The sequence below is a fragment of the Colius striatus genome, chromosome 8 (genome assembly GCF_028858725.1).
Source record: "Colius striatus isolate bColStr4 chromosome 8, bColStr4.1.hap1, whole genome shotgun sequence".
NCBI lineage: Eukaryota > Metazoa > Chordata > Aves > Coliiformes > Coliidae > Colius > Colius striatus.
In genome coordinates this window covers 39187803-39207259 of record NC_084766.1, presented here as the reverse complement: position 1 = coordinate 39207259, position 19457 = coordinate 39187803, and the positions used below count along the sequence as shown (strand labels likewise).

Below are 19457 nucleotides of genomic sequence, written 5' to 3'. Positions count from 1 at the left end.
TGCCAAGAAAATGCCAAAGGCCTGCTGGCGGCACATGGCTCAGGAAACCCCCCTTCGTCACGTTCCCGGCAGCGTGTAGAGTGCTGGAGGCGTGCAGGAGGGTAGAGTGTGCTGCGGTGCACAGCAGAGCAGCGACAAGAGTGCTGAGCTGCGGCCACAGGACAGCTGTGCCGGGCGCTTCACGGCACAGTGCACACCAGAACCTGCTCGCTGCCGTGCACGAAGGGAAGTGCTTCTTCAGAGCTTTTTTCAGTAAAGCCAACGACAAAGTTGTATTGCTTTCAGAGGAGGGGTTATGGAAGGTTAAGGGTTATAGAAGACCAAAGAAAAATAAACCTATAGTACAAATAAGTAACAGAATTCAGAGTAGACAGTTGCGTTTTTTATCTACAATCATCCACGATACAAAGAACTTAGATACAAAAGGTTTCTTTGTTGAAAGCTTACTATGCATTTGGAACATCTACCCCCTTATTACAGGAGTGATCGAATACAAAGAAAATAAGTGTAAAGTGTTAAAGTGTAAAGCTTCCCATCCCTCAAGAGCTGCCAGGTTCATAAAACTGGAGAAAAGAGAAGAACTATGAAGTTTATTCTCCAGAATAGATATTCCAATAAAACAAAAACTTGTGAAAAAAATATGCTCCACTAGCAAGCATATTTGCTATAAAGAGCACTGGGATAAAAAAAAGAATGTAGCAGATAGTTACATCTCCTTGCGTTACCTGTATGTTTTGAAGAAGTCTGCCTCTGGGAAAAGTGAGGTCAGTCTGCAGATATTATCCAAGGAAACAGAGGCAGGAAAAAATTCTCACAGATGGGATCTTTTTGGATTCACTGTACTGCACAGTGACAAAGAGCAATGTTCCTGAAGACAAAAAACAAATTCTCTGCCCATCAAGGACCCTGAAGCCTGAACATCTTCAGGAAATACTTATGGCCCTCAGTTTTCCCTCCTGCCCTGATGTTCTTAGGTGGTATTTCTCTGAGGGAGAGGGAGGCTCTCATGAAGGTACTTCATGCTCCCATGCTCAGAGAAGTCAGAAACAACATGATTGTCCCCCCTCAGCAACCACTTTGTAGTTAAGAGTCCTTCAATTCCCACTGGTCCACGTGCATGTATACGAGAAGTACTAATTCCCACTTCAGCACCTGCAAGAATCACACAAGTTAAAGGCCGTTAATTCTCAGTAGATGTTGCTTCATACCGAGCAGTTTTGCATCTTTACGTAAAAACAGCTGCCTGCCTTTCACTGACCTGCCCTTCTCTGCTCCTCTCCAAATGTCAAAAGTTACATTTACCTGATGTAAAAGTTAGAGGAGCTAACTCTTCCAAGTTTACAGTTCTGTGAGCTACAGAGTTACTTTTAGAAAGGAAGACACAAGAGACAGATCTCTCATATGTGAATCTTAAGACTTGTTTCCTGAAGGTTTTAATAATTAAAAAAACCCAAAGTTATTCAAGTCTTACATCCTTTCTTAAAAATATTAAGGAGACATTGGAAGACCCTAACTAGAATCTTTTGATCAGCTGGAACACTGAATTTTCCCGCTGACACGGTAATAGCCTGCTACAGATATTTGTGAGTTTCTACCTCAGGAAAGAAGGTTTCCCATGTCTTCCACAATTCACAGTAGCTGCACCTGTTTACTTCAGCAACTGATACTCGGTTCGGTTCCTCCCTTTCATTCCTCGACACTGCAGGGCTGTCACGCTGGACAGAAGCCCAGTCCGCCCAGCAAGAAGAAAGCACGGCATTCTTTACAGCATAGTTAAGAGTAATGAAAGAAAAACTGTTCACCGATTTCGGATCCTGTGTTGCACTGTTCTGTCGTTACATGTGTGCAGCATACTTTATTCTGATTGAATACAGCTCCAAAGCGTCCAAAACATCTTTGCTGCCTACTTTGAAATTCATCACGTAGTCTGAACAGCAGTATTAGCTAGTTCTGTCAGGAACTGCTGTTCCGCTTGGATGAAATGCAGACTTTTCCTACAGTACCTTTCCTGAAAACATTACATTGAACAGTAAGACCAGAGACTATTCCTATCTTCCAGGATTCCAATTGCCACACTTTTCGCACAAGAGTATTTTCTTTCTTACCAAGTCCAAATCTATAGCCGTCAGAGAATCGGGTACTGGCGTTCCAGAAAACACAAGCGCTGTCGACATGCTGGAGGAAGAACTCTGCTGTTTTCTCTGGGAAAGAGGCAGAGAGAAAATAAAATCCAGTACATACATAACGATCACGCACTTTCGTAAACACAATATAATACATGCAGCCTTATCAGATAGTATTTGGACAGCCTGGGCTAAGACATGTTCATTTTTACGTTCTTCCCAGTGTGCTTATCAAGCAGATGGAGGTGCAAGGGTTACAAGATTAGAAGAAAGCAAAGAGATGTCTAACTCTAAATACATCCCATCTAGAACCTGCAAAAAAGGATAGTTAGAAGAGTAGGGAGGAAGGATGGCTGCCCCAAACAACATTTTGCAGTGAAACCATGACAGTTGAACTACAGCGTCAGCTCTCCATTAACCTCAAACATGGAATTGTACCAGATACTGAAAAATCCTGAGCTAAATTGCTGTTGCAGGTAATATTTGTGAATCACAATGCAGAAGTACCATGTTATCAGCTAACTAACCCACTGTAACATAGAACAGGCAAGATCTGAGCAAGCTCAAGCAGAGATATGCAAGTCTTACTCCTCTGGAGGACTCCGCTCTCTTGTAAGGCTGTGAGCTGTGGGTTGCATGAACGTTAAAGATCAGCTCTATTTCCAGCACACTCCTGCAAATCAGTAGTACACCAGGTTGCCTTTATAGTGGGTTACAGTATCAAAAGCTTGTCCTTTAGAGATACTAATTTAAACTCGGCAGAAGATACAGAAACAGCAGCCTGCTTGACTCAGATGCAGATCAATGTGACCTTACTGCAGAGCTGATGCTCAGAAGTTGCAAGCTTGGTCTGAGAGTCAGCCCGTGGCTCAATGCAGCTCTAGCTAGATTTTGAATCGGCACAGTGTACAAGCTGCACGCAGGACAGGTGCTAGGTAGGGATGAATGCAGCACAGAGCTGCATGAAGGAGCGTAAATTCACAACAAAGAGAGAAGAGACTGAAATGACAAAAATATAGCTCTTGTACTAGGGGATGCAGAAGTGGGAAGCAAAGGACTGTAAGAGGTAGGAGGAAAACCATTTGTGATTCTTGTTTGCAAGATATAAAAATTACACGGGAAGACAAAATGGGTAAAGTCTGATCTTCCCTATGGTCCCTAGTCCATCCAGTCGGCTACTATAGAAGCTCACCTCGTCAGCCTTCAGAGGCCTAAGGACATCTCCAGGATTCAGGAGATGCAAAACGCACTCATATGGTAGGTCTGCACAACACAGGAACACAAAGCAATTTGCCTGGCTAGAGGATGTGCTGACTTGCCATAAGCCAGTTGCTTAGCATCCTGGAATAAGGACTACACCGTAGGTTTTCTCCCAGCTAAACAGGACTGCAGGCACACTTAGCTCATAGGCTACCAGTTGCTTATGCCTACTGCAGACCCAAGGGAAGAATAACTACCGCAACGTGGGTAGTTACACCAACACCAAGAATTGGCGGTCAAACCAATGCAGTATCTTAAGGAAGCAGACTGATCACAAACCATTCTCTGTGATGATAACATCCGTGTGAGAACTTCCGTACTTGTGGATGTGGTCGACAGCCTCTTGGACACTGTCCACCACCTCAATGCAGCACTCCAGGTCCCCATATTCCGTGCGGAGAGATTTCACTTCTGAAGGGCTGAATGTCAAGTAAGATGCAAACTTTGGGCCAGCGTGAATCTTAACCTGCAATACCAGAAACATTTTGTGCTGATGACCATACCAGTGCATTGCAGGTGAAAGTACACCAGGTGTGACAGAGTTAATTTTCTTCATAGCGGTCCCTATGGTGCTGTGTTTTGAGCTTGTGACAAACAATGTTGAAAGCACAACAACATTTTGTTGCTGAACGGAGCTTGCACAGTGTCAAGGCTTTCTCTTCGTCCCCTAGCGCAAAGGTTAGGAGTGTGCAGAAAGCTGGGAGGGGACACAACCGTGACCACTGACCCGAACTCACCCAAAGGGGTATTCCATGCCATATAATGTCACGTGCAGCAATACAAACTGAGGGGAGAGGGTTTTGAAGAGGGTAGGCATTGTTTAGAGGCTGGCTGGGCACTGCTCTACTTGTGGCAGAAGATGAGTAATTAGCTTTGCCTCACTTGTGTGGAGTTTTGGGGGGTTGGTTTTTTTTTTGTTGGTTTGGTTTTGGCTTTTTTACCCTCTTTTCTTCTCCTTTCTTCTTCCTTTTTCCTTTGCTTATCAAATTATCTTTCAGCCCATGAGGTTCCTTGCTTTTGCTTCTCTTATTCTCTCCCTCTGTCCCACGTGGCACAGGGGAGAGTGAGGGAGTGGCTGGATGGTGTTTAGCTGCTGACTGGGGTCAACCCAAAACAATTGTGAACCAAATGTACACTGCACGCAGTGTAATTAAAAACAGCCTACACTTTGTGACCAAACTTATCAGATTAGTGAACCAGCAACAAGGTACAATAGCTGCCACGCTAGGTTGGTGATCTACCAGGCCATGCTCCTAGTTAAGGACTAATTTCCAGGCGCTTAAAGCAATGGCAATCACTTAGAAATTCATCAGGCAGGAGGACGGTACTGCACTTGCACTGGGAAAATAGCTAAAATATTACAACCAGATCTTATTTTAAGAAAGCAGCTGAAGAGCAGCAGAGAATAACTACAGGAATGCTTCCAAGTTTGCACCTACAAAAGACTTTGATCTTGAACGGCTTTCATCTTTTCAGTCTGTAAACTGGCACCAGCCCTCTCTGAAGCTCATGTTCCAGATACAAAGAAGTTATTGGGTCCAAAACAAGAAAACTCATGCAATTATTTTTTCTTTGTTATAAAGAAGATCACAAGTTTAGTCATAGGAGATGAGACACCTAAACTGTGAGAGATAACTTCAAACTGATACAGCGGAGAAATCTCCACACAAATAAAATATAGGAAATTGACAAGACAAGTGTAAGTGGTAAGGCACAAGTCTACAAAACGTGAAGGCTTTTCAGGAGGTATCTATAAAATGGCACCTTATAATGCAACTACAAATTACTTTTCTTGCATAATCCTGCTTATTATTTGCATGTTTATTGTTGTCAGGTCAGATTAGACAGAGGTAACATACATCCCACTGTATTACGTGCTGGGTGGACAGTGGTGGTGGAAATGCACTAGTTTTCACCTTTCTCCCTTATAAAATCCGGAGATCTACCCTTCACTCTACCCTTTCGGAAACAATTAAACAGAACATGAAAAAAAATTCCCTTGAGGAGTTGCCCCTGACTACCTATCAGCTGCTTCTCCTATGACCGTTGCAATATCGTCGGAACATACGGCCTATTTCACCTGCTGCATTCACTACTCATACATTCTATTTGCCAAATACATATCGCTAGGCAAAAACCCTCGATTTACGTGCAAGTCACACTATTTCATGGGTATTTCTCTCCCAATGCACCTCTGTTACCTTTACTGACAAAACATTACCCATGTTAAGACAGCTAATGAGTACGCTGTCCTTTTGCTGTTCCTTTGATACGCTAGGAGGGAAAATGGGTGGGGAAAAGGGGCATGCAAGAGGAAAGATTTTTTACAATGTGGACCAAGCAGACTTAGAAAGGAGAAAATCAGAAAGGGGGTTTACTAGTGTAAGAAGCTTAATGAACAGATTCGAGAGGAGGTTTTGCATCTGGGAGGTTGACAGCCATTAAGTCTGATAAGAGCAGAGAAATTGTTGTGTATATGCTCTTCTAAGGCAAAAGATGATTTTTGCTATATAAAAGGAAGTGTTTGTATACAGATAATGGCACATAGCTGTCCTGAAGAAGCTGCTGCTTTTGCTTAATTTCTACAGAAAAACTTGAGGTTGTATGGAGAAGCAAAAAAAGTTCTCTGTAAGTTCATTTACACGTACAGAGAGACACATGGATAACTTATACGTCATACCATCATAAAGCTAAACAGGGCTACATGAGCCAGACCAGAAGCTCCTAGAACATTCGAAAAAACCCCAAAACATAACCACAAAACAAGACACGAGTGTGACTAACCTGTTCCACTCTCAACATGTCTATGATCTGATCAAACAATGGGGTTCTCAGCAAGTCTCGATGAATTAAGAGAGTTTCCAGAGCATTACAGGCAGCAGGATATTCACACTTCGAGTCTCTGACTGAGGTTTAAGAGTAGATAATTGGTTACATAATATTTACAACAATGACTTTGAACACCATACAAATTATCAGTTACCATAACCATATTGCATGCTCCAAATACTAACTTAATTACACCCGTGAGACTCAAGTCACCCTCTTCCAGCTTACTTATTCGTGTGACCTTCTCAACGCTGGCATCCGTGTCCACATACACATGACAGATCCCTTCGCTGTGTCCCATCACTGGGATTCCCTTAGCAGCTTTCTGGATGTTCCTGACTAGCTGTGATGAACCACGTGGAATGATTAGATCTATCAGCTTATCCAAACGGCAAAGATCTTCTACTTCCTCTCTTGTGTTCACCTGTAGTCGTTGCAACACAAATAGTCTATAGTTTGAACTCTCAAATTCTGCCTATATTTGTAATACATAATATAGCAAAGGAATTGTTGATTTTATTTGAGGCACTTACCAGTTGCACTGCGTCTTTGACCCCGTGAATGGAGAGTGCTTCTTGTGTCAGATGATGAAGGATTTGATTGCTATGTGCTGCCTCTTTCCCTCCTTTAAGCAGTAAGCCATTTCCACTGGCTATGGCCAAAGCAGACACCTGTCAAAAGAATTATTAAAAAACAAACAAACAAAAAAAAACCCAAAAAACCAAACACAAAAAAGAGAGAGAGAGAGAAAAGGAGGAGACTGAGGGGTGATCTTATTAACACTTATAAATATCTAAAGGGTGGGTGTCAGGAGGTTGGGACATCCCTCTTTTCTATAGTAGATAGTAACAGGACAAGGGGTGATGGGATGAAGCTGGAACACAAAAAGTTCCACTTAAACATAAGAAAAGACTATTTCACGGTGAGGGTGAGGAAGCCTTGGCACAGGCTGCCCAGAGGGGTTGTGGAGTCTCTTTTCTTGGAGGTCTTCAAGAACCGCCTGGACATGTTCTTATGTGACGTGATCTAGGTGAACCTGCTTCTGCAGGGGGATTGGACTAGATGATCTCTAAAGGTCCCTTCCAATCCCTACCATTCTATGATTCTATAAATCCCCAGACGCTAGGTTCTTATTGCTGTTTTCCCCACTAAACCGAAAACCTCTTTAACAAAGAGGTTGTGGTAGGTTTTTATTGTTTGTTTCAAATTTTGTCCCTTTCTACTGAGGAGTATGCCAGATCTGATAAAGCTGTCCTTCCAGACTTATTTTACTTTTACATCCCTTTTTGTCTTCCTCAACCCAATTCCATTCATCACAATTTGTCCATCTATACTTGGAGAAAAAAAACCAAACCAAACATACGCTCCTTAGGAAAACAAAATCACCTCCTCTCCAGAATGTTTTAGAACTCACAAATCGAGCATTCAGAGTGATTTTACTGTACTACTATCTTCTCGGAAAGATCACGTGTATCATTACCATCATCTGCATGCATCACCACCAAACCTGTACTAACTAGTGTTTCACTTGTATGCTGTTGAGATGTGGATGCCAGAAGCAGCCAGGCTCACATCTAGCAAGCAATTAGCTCAGTGGCACACTTTAGATATAAATGCATACAGGAAATTTTTAAGCCCATCAGATAATCTCTTCAGATCACCACCTTTCCCCTTCTAGTGTCAAATGTGTAACAATTGGTGTTTCATATTGTATCTTTCCCTGTCGACAACGTAATGCTGAAAAATAAGAAATGGTTCAGAAAAATACATTGAAATACAACAATCTAGGAAGCCTGCCTTCCATAGGTATTGTGTGTCTTTCTAACTTATCAGACTAGAACACTAAAAAGTAGTCTGAATGCATTTTGAATACATCTCATAAGAATCTGCCTCCCCAAAGGTCAGTATCACAAGGGGAAGCTATTCAAATAAGCTTGTTTAAACAAAGAATTTGCTCTGCACGTATACTATTCAAAGAAAGGTTATGAATTCATTTGAAAAATTGAAAGGAAAAAAAAAAGAGAGAATTAAAACAGAAACAAAAAACTTTATGATTAAAAGGAGAAGATCACGGTTTTCAAAACATTTCACTCCCTTCAAGAGCAATAGAGCACGGCTGTATTTCAGAGCAAAAACTGGATTTGGTAGAATCTATAGGAAGCAGTTTGTGAAAGATGCTCACAATTGGCCTTTTAAGTATTAGAGGCCAATGTGCTATTTGCGTATGTCCATTAGACGCTTACAAAATGCTAACCAGTAATCTGCAATTGTTCCACCTTTATTGCAACTCATGACTGAATTCTAAGCACTGACCAAACCCTGCAAAAGCTATCTCCGGGGAGCTAATTGAGCATGCTCTCTTCCAGGGCAAAGTCAAATTTCCTTGTAATTGATTACCCAAATAAGTATGACATGCAGTAGTAAACTGAGAGGAGGGAACCGCTCCTCTGCGCTCAGAGACTATCCTACTATCAAGCTACAGCATGGGAAAGAAACCCCGCAATTCAAATGCAGAGGAAACAAAGATGATTCTCGGAAATTGCATCAAAGACCCGATGCAAGTATGATGACAGGGCGGCAGGAAGAAAAGCAACTATCAATACAAGCTATTCCAAACCTGTAAAGCAAAGCTAGGTGGAAGCTAGGAAGAAAGTAAGTTTGAAGATAAGGTAAAAGCAGGGGAGAAATAGGGAGACATCACTACACAAGGCATGAGAAGAGAATTCAACCCAGAAACATACTGGTTATTTACCAAGAACAGAGCTAGGATCAAGGAGCTAATCATGGTAGACAAAGGAGACTACCGCCTTTTCATTTCCCAGGAACTTTGCCTAGAGCATACTCTCTTCCAGTATGAAACGGAAACCACTGAAAATTCAGGCATGAAGTACCAAGCTATCCAGTTGTTGATTCGTACTTCCTTTTAAAGTGCCTGAACCCATCACTTTCTCCTGAAACACCTCCTCGTATGTCAGAGAACTCCAGCCTCCTTAGATACGTAACATTAATTGTGGAAAACAGTGCTGATATTAAAGTTCTTTTGTTTTCTTTTTAAAACCCACTTGATTGGTAAAGTAGTCAGGAGAGACAAAATAAGACCAAGGTTGCCTCTGCAACCCCCCATATTTTAAGCAGTATAACTGTATTTACTCACAGCAATACTCCCACACAGCACTGCAGATGAAGGTATTTGCCTTTAAGATGCCTACTTTATTCCTGGCACAAGATAAATTTGCTTACAGTACACTATTTGAGATTTTTGCTAGTCTTTCCGCCAACTTTGGCACCGAAGAACCAAGAACACAATTCTTCCCCATACCCATCTCAATACAACTGAGTAAAAGCTATCATTCAGCCTCAGTGCACACAAACAGTACAGCCTGGAACTTCTGTGCTTTCTGTGCTCAGCCTTCTTGTCTTGTAGAGACAAGAGAATATCTCTGCAGGAAAAACAGAGATGCCGACAAAATCAATTTGTCAAGAATCCAAGCAGCAATCCTTTGAGATGAGACTTCTTGCAGGCTCCCAAACGCTACCAGAAATACCTTTTCTTTTGTCATCACATAATTCCCAACAGTGCCCTCCTTACATACCTGTGGAAGACAATCGGGACGGGACTCAAAGATCACGAGAAGGACTCCGATAGGCACCGTCACTTGCTCCAAATCCAGGTCTTTTGCTATTCTCGTTCGCCGAATTACACGGCCGACGCTGTCCTGAGAGGATGCTGCAATCTGACGCAGACCGATAGCCAAGCTATTGAGCTTTGATGTAGACAGACTCAGACGTTTCAACAAAGGAAGTGCCAATCTCCCTAAAAGAAAGAAAAAAATGTGCTGGTGACAGACTGGTCTGCACAGGATCAAGCACAAGCAACTCAAACAACTGGTGAATCTAAGGAAAATTCAGATATTTCCCACGCCCTAGCAAGAAGCTCCCCCGAGACTAAAACTGCACAGCCTTAAGTCCTATAGCCACACTAAAACCACCCGAATATGACAATGATTTCAGCCGCCACCAGGCTTTCACTTAACGTGGTTTAACTGAGCAAGAATTGCATGAATTTTCTAGTCTGAGCACGTTCAGACAGTAAGTTAACCCAACCGTGTCTCCTCAAGTACTCTGGTCAATTAAAATGGCTCTCTGGCATCTTGCACCAAGTATTACAATGCATCATGTGTCATTTTTACACGTGCTATCCCTATGTGTACGCATCCCAATCTCAGCTTCTCAATGAAGGCATCAATCTAACACAGAAGAATGGGTTTAATCCAAGACACCTACAGAAAACCTTCCTCAATCAGACGGGGAGGCTCTTCTTTTTGGAGAGCGTCAATTAAACTACGAAGATGACAGCGTTCCCCTCGGTAGTCAAACGTTATCTTAACTGGCCCAGAAAAATATTCACTTTATGCATGACAATAACAGAGATGACTGCTATATTCCATTTCTAAAGCAAGCCTCCTTTGGCAAAATGGCACACCGATATTGTCATTTTTTTTTACAATTCACTGCTTGGTGCTTTGCAAGGCCTCAGCATCTTCTCTGACAAAGGCATTTGGTTTATGTAATTAAGGAAGCTGCAGCTGTTTACGCTGACAAGGTCTCAAGCTCCTGGGTTGATTCTGTGATAGTCATACTACTCGATGCCAGGTGACAGAGAAGACTCTAGTTCTGTTCATTTCCTTCAAGGCCTAGAGAGGTTCAAGACAACAGGATTACCATAGAAGGAGTTGAAACATTACCTTTATTTTCAGCCTCTTCTAAGTCCTTTTTGTTTGCCAAGAGAATTTCTTCTCTCTGGTCAGTCAGTAAGTCAGCAAGACGATAAATAACCTCTGCTCTCTGAAAGAGAAAACAGTTTCTGAAGTGACTTATTACACAACGTCTGTGCTTTTTGACATTTGGTTCCATTTAGTCCATTTATGCTGGCCACATCCCCTGCCTGAATACCTGAGGCGAGATTTTTTCCAGCCCACAGTACATGGAAAAAGGAGGCTGAACACTGCTTCAACCTTTACTTTGCTTTTTATTAGCTTGCTTTCCGCGCCTAGTCTTCTTCATCAAACCCACAATGTTCTTCCTTTAGGATCTCGTTTTCTTTACAAGATGCCACATTTTACCTAAGCAGATGCAGAGCAGTAACTGATGGTCTACAGCTCCTCCTCTGCATATGCTACACACTAGAGTGAATAGAGCAAGTTATTCCAATCAGTCCTTCAGCAACTCCAATCACGTTCATTTCTGTGTGATATCTGATGGTATCAAAACATTTATAAACCCCATATGAAAGCATATATTACTTCATTGGCTCCAAGAACATTTATCTTTCTGCTTTTCTCATCTTTTTAAGCATGCTACAATCCAAATGATGGATCTGACACATAAAGAACAGATTCTTGTACCAAGAGGGCCATTTGTGTTATAAATCCATGTTGTAGAACTTGCCACGCATTCAAGGCCATATTGTTCTATCACCTGTTCAGGCTGTAGAGCTGCCAGGGTCCTGCCACCAGCTCGAGCCATTTCAGCTTGCTGCTCTACTGTAGGACCTGCAAAAAAAACCCCAAAATATGCAAAGTAACAGCACAAGTGGAAGTGAACACCTTCCCTTCCATCTTTTGATTCTTTGTGCAAAGCAGGAATCGCTCCAGCAGGTACAGAGTCTTAAAGAGACACATTCAAAAAAGCTATTGTGTGCCAAAACAGAAAAAATCTGTACCTGACACAAAAATACTGCTATGGTTCCCAAACGTAGAGAGTCATCACAGAGATTCTGTAAGGTCACCGTGTCAGAGGCAAGTGTGCACCATACATGAAGAAGACAAAAGGCAAAAGAACACCGGGACAGCTAAGTCTCAAGGCATGGTAGGCTACTGAAAGAAAGGAGGCAAACTTTGAAAAGATTAAGTATCTAACAGAAGAAAGCAGAAAGGATTACAAAAATAACATAGGAATATACAGACAATAATGGAAGCCAAAAGCCGATCTGAGTAAACAGCTTACAGGAAAACTGCTTTCCCTCTGTCTCTCTCTCTTGGAAGGGTTCCTACAGAAGAAAGGTGTTTGGGTTTGGAGTTTTTTGAGGGGTTTTTTGTTGTTTTGGGTTTTTTCCTGGTGGGATCTCAAAGAATGTCTCAAACTGAAATGTTATGAAACAGGTTACTTCTGTTTCTATTTCAAAACAAGCCACCAGATTCAGGTAGTATTTCCCCAAAGATTTTGCAAGTACCTCATGGATAAACTTGTGGATTTCTAACTCTCCTGAAATTGCCTGTAAAACAGATGACTTGAAAAGTATTGCCCTACTTCTATTCAAGAAGGGTCCCACAGAAACTACCATAGCAGAAATTCCAATGTTAAGGGAAATATCAAGAGGTATAGTAGGAAGTGTAAGTTGTGAACACGTGATTGACAAATTTATTATAATGGAACTAATTGAAAAGTTTCACTATCGCACTTTTTCCTAGAAAGCAATGTTTCAGGAGGACTTGTCAGTCCCGGTGGACACCAAGCTGAGCACAGTCAGCAGCATGCCCTCACCACAGAGGTGGCTAACAGTACCCTGGGCTGCATTAGGAAGACTGGTGCCACCAGATCGAGAGAGGTGATCGTTCTCCACCCTACTCAACACGGGAGAGGCCACACCTGGAGTACTGTGCCCACTTCTGGGCTCTCTGGTATGAGAGACATGGACACTGTGGAGAGAGTCCAATGAAGGGCCACAAGGATGATCATTTTATGAGCATCTCTCATAATGAGAGAATGCTGAGAGGGAGCTTGAACTGTTTAGCCTGGCAAAAAAGGCTCAGAGGAGATCTCATCAGTATGTAGAAATACCTGAAAGGATAATGAACAGAGGATCAATAAGATCACTAAAAAAAAAGGGATTTTTGAAAGCCTAAGAGAAAGATGTAGTGGAAATGGCAAAGCAGAGGTAGAACTGGATGAGAAGGAAGGGGATGACACGAGAGTGCACTCTGTAGTAAGACAGAGTAATTAAAAACTTGGAGATACTTCGCTTTCTTGGAGATATTCAAATGCTATCTTGATATCTGCACGCAGTCCTGGACAACCTGCTTGGGCAGGAAGAAGGACCAGATGACCCTGTAATCTGTCATACCGACCCTTCCAACCTCAGCCATGCCATAATTCTGTGATTTCCTCTGTGGCCAAGTCACTAGGCCACAAAGCAGCAAGTGTAATTAAAATCAGATAAACTTGAACCAACGTAGAGGGGAAAAGGAAAATCGGACCTTAGGACTGTAACAAATAATGCTGTGAAAACACCATCTCAGTGAAGATCAACATCAAAAGCCCCAGTGTTTGGAAATATTAGAAAAGGCCTAGAAAACACAGCACAGAACATCATCAAGTCTTACCAAAACTCAGTTAAGTCCTGCCATTTCATAAATCAAAGCTTCATGTGCATCTTTAACACTATATTAATTTTTTTTTTCTCAAAAAGGTCACAGTAGAATGCAAAAAGTATGGCGACAGAATCTTGAGCTACCAAGATGATGAGGGGACCAAAACATCTCTCTGACAGGGAAAGGCTGAGAGACCTGGGGCTGTTTAGCCTAGTGTCATGGTTTGACACGATAGCCTTTTCTGGTAAGGGGCTGTAAAGATGGCTCCTGTAAGAAGTTGCTTGCAACTCTCCCCAGCTCTGAGCCAGACCCACTGCTGGGGCTGAGCCAATTAGATGCCTCCACAATCACTTTTTAAGAAGAAGCCAGAAGAGGAGGTTTCTTCCTCCATCTTCCTCCTTCTTCTGCCCCTTCTTTTTCTCTGTCTGGTGGTGCTGCAAGGAGTACGAACAGTGAGAGAAACAACCATGCGGACTCCAAGGTCAGTGATGAAAGAGAGGAGGAGGTGTGCTGGAGCAGAGACTCCCCTGCATTCTATGGAGAGACCTGGTGAAGCTGAGGTTTATTTTCATTTCTTTAAAGACCCCGCATCGGCAGTAGAGACTCATTTTGATAATGAGCCCGCATCAGGGGCAGAGACTCATGTTGCTAAAGCTGGCCCCAGACCAGGGGCGCGATTCACTCCATTAAAGGCCCCGAGCCAAGGAAAGTGATTATGGCCGGAGGAGGCCGTGTCCCGAGGACCCAATATCCACAGCTGTAACTGTGGGGAGGAACCCACGACAAAGTAGCTCATTAAACTTATGCCCAGAAGAGGCCTTGTCCCGAGAGAGGGACCCTGTAACTGCAGAAACTGCAACTGCGGTGAAGAATCCACACCAGAGATATTCACCAAGGACTGCGTCCCGTGTGAGGGATCCTGTATCGGCAGAAGCCGCAGCTGCTGGGAACAACCCACACCACAGAAGTTTGTTAAGGATTGTGTTCCGGGGGAGGAACCCCGTGTTGGAGCAGGGGAAGAATGCCAGGAGTCGTCCTCATCTGAGAAGACAGAAGCGGCAGAGAGAGACTGAGCACACCCCCCATTCCCTGCCCCCCTGAGCTGTTGCGGGGGGAGGAGGTAGAGATATAGAGAACAGTGAGCAGGGCCTGGGAAGAAAGAAGGGATGGGGAGGGAGATCTTAAAGTGCTGGTTGTAATTTTCTTATCATCCTACTCCCTTTTTGCTTTGATTCTGTTCTGTTTCTTGTAGAATAAACTTTCCTACTTTCCTCTCTAAGTCGAGTGCCAGAGTCTGTTTTGCCCAGAACCGTAACTGGCAGAGAGCCCTCCCTGCTCTTGTCTCAATCCACAACAACCTTGCTTATCTTTTTACTCCATTTCGCTGGGGCCTCCGCCATCCTAACGAGGGTGGGGGTGAATGGGGGCACCGAGCGAGAGACTGTCGTGGTGCTGCTGTGCTAGCTGGGCCAAACCACGACACCTATAAAAGAGAAGACTGAAAGACGACCTTATTGGTGCTTATAAATACCTAAAGGGCAAGTGTCAAGAAGATGGGGCCAGTCTTTTTTCTGTGGTGGCCAGTGACAGGACAAGCAGTAACAGGCACACAATAGAACACAGTTAAGTTCCACTGGAGCATGAGGTACAACTTCTTTCCTGTGAGGGTGAGGGAGCCCTGGCCCAGGCTGCCCAGGGAGGGAGTGAAGTCTCATTCTCTGGAGGTTTCCAAAGCCATCTGGACACGTTCCTATGCCCCCTGATCAAGGGAAACTTGCTTTAGCAAAGGATTGAACTAGATGTTGCATTAGAAGTCCATTCCAATCCCTACCATTCTGTGATTCTGTGACACAGTTTTGAACATGAGAAACAGGCATGACCAAGTTTTTGGAACAGCTTTGGTACAAAATGTCTTAAGACCAAACCTTTTTCACATGGAAGAGCGATGATGAGGGGAAATACAATGTCTCACATCTTCAAAGCTGAATAGGGGTTGAATGCCCATATAGGCATCAAACGAAGCTAGCGTGAAGAAAATTCAAAACCTTCCCCACACCCCCAAACCCAATCTAAAACGAACAGAGAGAATTTATACTCGGTATTTAGTTATGGCTCTTAACTATCACGACACAGAGCCCTGTAGATGCTAAGTCTTTATGTGGGTTAAAAGGATAATTTCACAAACTCAAACAAGAAATCCATTGAGGATTATTGTACACGAGAAATTCACTTGGCTTGAAGCTCAAGTCAAAGATGTTGCTCTGTGCCTGTCTTATTCTGCTAAGGTCACAGATCTTTGGTCTTCTCCAGCAACTGTTGGATCATCCCAGCAATGCAGTGGCAGGAAAACTTTCCTACCTGTCACATCAGAAGACTAAGTAATAAAAGGAATTTACAGTAAGAAATAAAATTTAACACCGCCTCAGGTCAGCGGCACACTCTATATACACCTTTCCACACTGAAATATTAAATATTGGATGATAACCCCTAAGATCAAAATCGTAAAAGTATTTAAGCTTTGCATTCTTCAGATGCAAGTCTGATGCAGCAGTTTATCAGCTGGAGGGAACTAGAGCAGAGAATTCAACGTTTTTTATTCCTACTTTAGAAAATACTTTCCACAACCCATTTTTCAAGCAGAGTGTGGTTCCCCAGTTATTGCCCAGGTCTAGCCAAATTTTAACCCTCATCTTTCAGGAAATCTCTACAACTCTCAATGTACGCATCATCTCTGTACTCACCTGCAGGTTTTACCTCTGAAAAAAAGGTTCCGACTTTTTTCCCGTCCACAATATCTGTGATGACATGACCCGAAATCTTTGGGTGAGTTCCATTTGCAATCACCACAGAGGTGCCTCCTTGGAGTGCCCACAGAGCTGCTTTTACCTACAGTAAAGGACAGAGTCGGTTCCAGGAAATCGACTTCTTGTTGGAATTGCCACTCTCAACAAGACTTTTCTCTCCACTTTTGATCTCCAGATTGATCACTTGTGTTTTCAAAGAGCTTTAAACACACTTCAGGAATTTCCATAATGTAGTGTGGAATGAGATTGTCTTTGTGCTTTATTCAAAATACCAAATTAATACAGTTCCAAATGTCACATTTAACTAATACTGGAATGTAACTGATTAGTTGCTCTTTTCAATTCACATCATCCTAAGAGAGAAGCTAAAGGAACCCAGACGCTGTTCCACAGTACTCACAGAATACCTGAGGCTGGAGAGGATCTCTGCAGATCATATAGTCTAACCAACTACTCAAAGCAGAGTCAACTAGAGTAAGTTACTCAAGACATTGTCCAATTGGTTTTGAACATCTCCAAACACTGAGATTCCACAAGATGTCTCAACAACCTGCTCCAGTGCATCAGCAACCTCGCCATAAAATTCTTGTATTTCAAATTAATTTCTTGTATTTCAGCCTGTGTCCATTGTCTCTTGTCTGTTCCCTGGATATCACCGAGAAGAGTCTGTCTCTTCTCTACAGACGCCTCCCTTCAGATATTCATATCCTCAACTTTCTTCCTGGGGTAAACAGTCTTAGCTTTCAGCCTCAATTAGGGTGACAGCTGCTCTGACTCTTTAATCATATACATGGGTCTTCACTAGATTCACTGTAGTATACCATGTTCGTCTCTTACTACATTGTCCATAACCACACCACTCTCCACATGTTGTCTCACTAGTGACAGGTAGGTGGAAAAAGTCATTTCCCTTGACCTGCTGGCTATGTTCTAATACAATCCAGGATGCCGTTGGCCTGCTTTGCCCAAAAGGTATATTGCTGGCTCATGTTCCACTCGGTGCCCACTAGGACTTCTCTGTCCTTTTTGATGAGCTTGCCTTCTGCCAGTCAACATCCCTGCTCATACCAGTAAATGGAGTTCTTCCTCCCTAGGGTAAAGACTCAGTATTTCCCATTATTGAACTCCATAACGTTCCTCTCTGCCCATTTCTGCAGAATGCCAAGACCCATCTGAACAGTAGCAACATCATCTCCTCTATCTCCCTTTCCCACATCTCCATTTCCTTCCCAATAATAAAGCAAACATTCTAGATGTCTACCTTGGCTTCCATGCCTCCCATTCCCACTCGGGATTTGGTTCCAAATGTTACAGACTGCTGGTCTCCTGGGTAGAATATGTCAATGAGCTTTGCATCATCAGATCCTGGAGGGCTGTCAAACAGTCCTGAAATAAATAATAAAATTCTGTTAGCATCATACAGCCTCATCTCCATAGTTCACCTGTGAAAACAGGAAAAACAAACCTCACAAGACTGAAAAGCTGGATTCCACTTCATAGGACTGAAAACTTACACTGGACCCTGCTTTTGGTAGGACTGAAAGTATGAAGCTTTACTGAAAGAATAACGAATAAGAAACCAAAACCTCATGTGCTGATTAGCAGCATGCATGCTGGGAGGCAGTGACGTTTGGTTGAGGTTACAGAGAGAGTTTACAGCTTTTATACTTTCAAAATCAGGGCTTACGTATACAAGCCCACAAAAGAACAGGCAAGGATAAACCCCCTCGCTGAAATCTCAGATATTCTTGAATGCTGGCTTGTACAGTGATAAACCGGGCAATTCATAAATAGGTAAAAACAGCTAACTCTTGAAATCTGCTAAGAAGGAACAGAACACTACAGGGACAGACAGATTTTTTTTTTTAATCTAGTAATCTTATGTAACTTCATTCGGAGCTGAACGATACTCTGGTTTATCTAACGTGTCAAATCTGAACTCTATCACCAGGCCTCCTAGAAATTCTATATGAGCAAATATTGGCATTACAAATTAGAGAGCATAAGTGCAGACTATCTCTGTCCTTCCTTCATTGCTTGGGAAGAAGAGGACATGGACACCATAAACAAGGTGTCGCATTGATTTAATAAGCTTGGAGGATGGGAGTATTGGATTGATTGCTTTTACAAGCTGTTTCGATTCTTGCTTTTATGAATTGTTCTCGGACAGTCATTTCAACTACAATCAACCATGAAATTCAGTTGAATCTGTTAAAGAAACTGTTTATGGAAATGCACCTCTTTCCTCCTCGGGGCCTACAACATGTGCCAAAGTCCAGAATCCACTGAAAGAAACTCATCCGGAGAACATGAAGACTGTGTGACTTGGGTGACGTGGACTGCATGGATTTGAAACTGCAACTGCTACCCTCCTCTCTCTAGCAAAGGAACTTCCAAAATCCAAGAAGAAACGACAAGTGCTCACAGTAGGTGACTGTTAAAGGCACTGAGGTGTCTATTTGCTGATTGACATCCTTGTCACAAGAGCTATGCTGACTCCCGGGAGCGACACAATTTGTCAAGAATGGCAACTACTATGCACTGCCACTCTTCTATGTGGGCATGCACAATGTGATGAGCCAGAATCCGGGCAGAATGAAGGACTACAAAGTGGAAAACATTGGGGCCCGAGTTATCTTTGCTGCAATTTTACCAGTCAGAGGAAAGGGGACAGACAGAAATAAACAAATGATGCACGTCAACTCCTGGCTACGTGGCTGGTGTCACTGTCAGAGTTTTGGCTTTTAAGACAACGGGACCTTCTTTGATGACTGGAATCTGCTAGGCTCTAGAAGGAGCAAAGGAATCTTTGGAAATAGTCTGGTCAACTTGGTGAAGCGGGCTTTAAACTGAAGGACCAGGGAGATGGGGTGCAAATTAGCAATGCCCATGCCATCTCATCCAACTAGGAAACATGACAGGTCAGCCAGAGCAGCGACAAACACTCCTCAGCTGCATGCCGAGATGAGAGTCTGAAGGCTGACTACCCAAGGGAGTGTCTAACTGGGGAGGATCCTCTTGCACCCATTCAGGGAAAGCTGTACACTCAAGTAAGCCTCTGCAACGCCTG

General features: G+C 43.0%; 1 protein-coding gene across 9 annotated transcripts in view; it reads right to left on the bottom strand.

The window, feature by feature from the left end:
* Positions 1-367: 367 nt before the first annotated feature.
* ALDH18A1 (aldehyde dehydrogenase 18 family member A1) overlaps positions 368-19457 on the bottom strand; it is a 35531-nt gene continuing 16441 nt past the window's right edge. For all 9 annotated transcript variants that reach the window (XM_062000955.1, XM_062000954.1, XM_062000963.1 and 6 more), the window contains 11 exons: positions 17649-17773; positions 16325-16469; positions 11691-11764; positions 10958-11057; positions 9806-10026; positions 6746-6883; positions 6441-6636; positions 6168-6289; positions 3663-3849; positions 2106-2201; positions 368-1152 (listed from right to left, as the gene is read on the bottom strand). In XM_062000955.1, the coding sequence (XP_061856939.1) occupies positions 971-1152; positions 2106-2201; positions 3663-3849; positions 6168-6289; positions 6441-6636; positions 6746-6883; positions 9806-10026; positions 10958-11057; positions 11691-11764; positions 16325-16469; positions 17649-17773 (1586 nt within the window). In that variant the 3' untranslated portion in view covers positions 368-970. The remainder of the gene's footprint in view (positions 1153-2105; positions 2202-3662; positions 3850-6167; positions 6290-6440; positions 6637-6745; positions 6884-9805; positions 10027-10957; positions 11058-11690; positions 11765-16324; positions 16470-17648; positions 17774-19457) is intronic.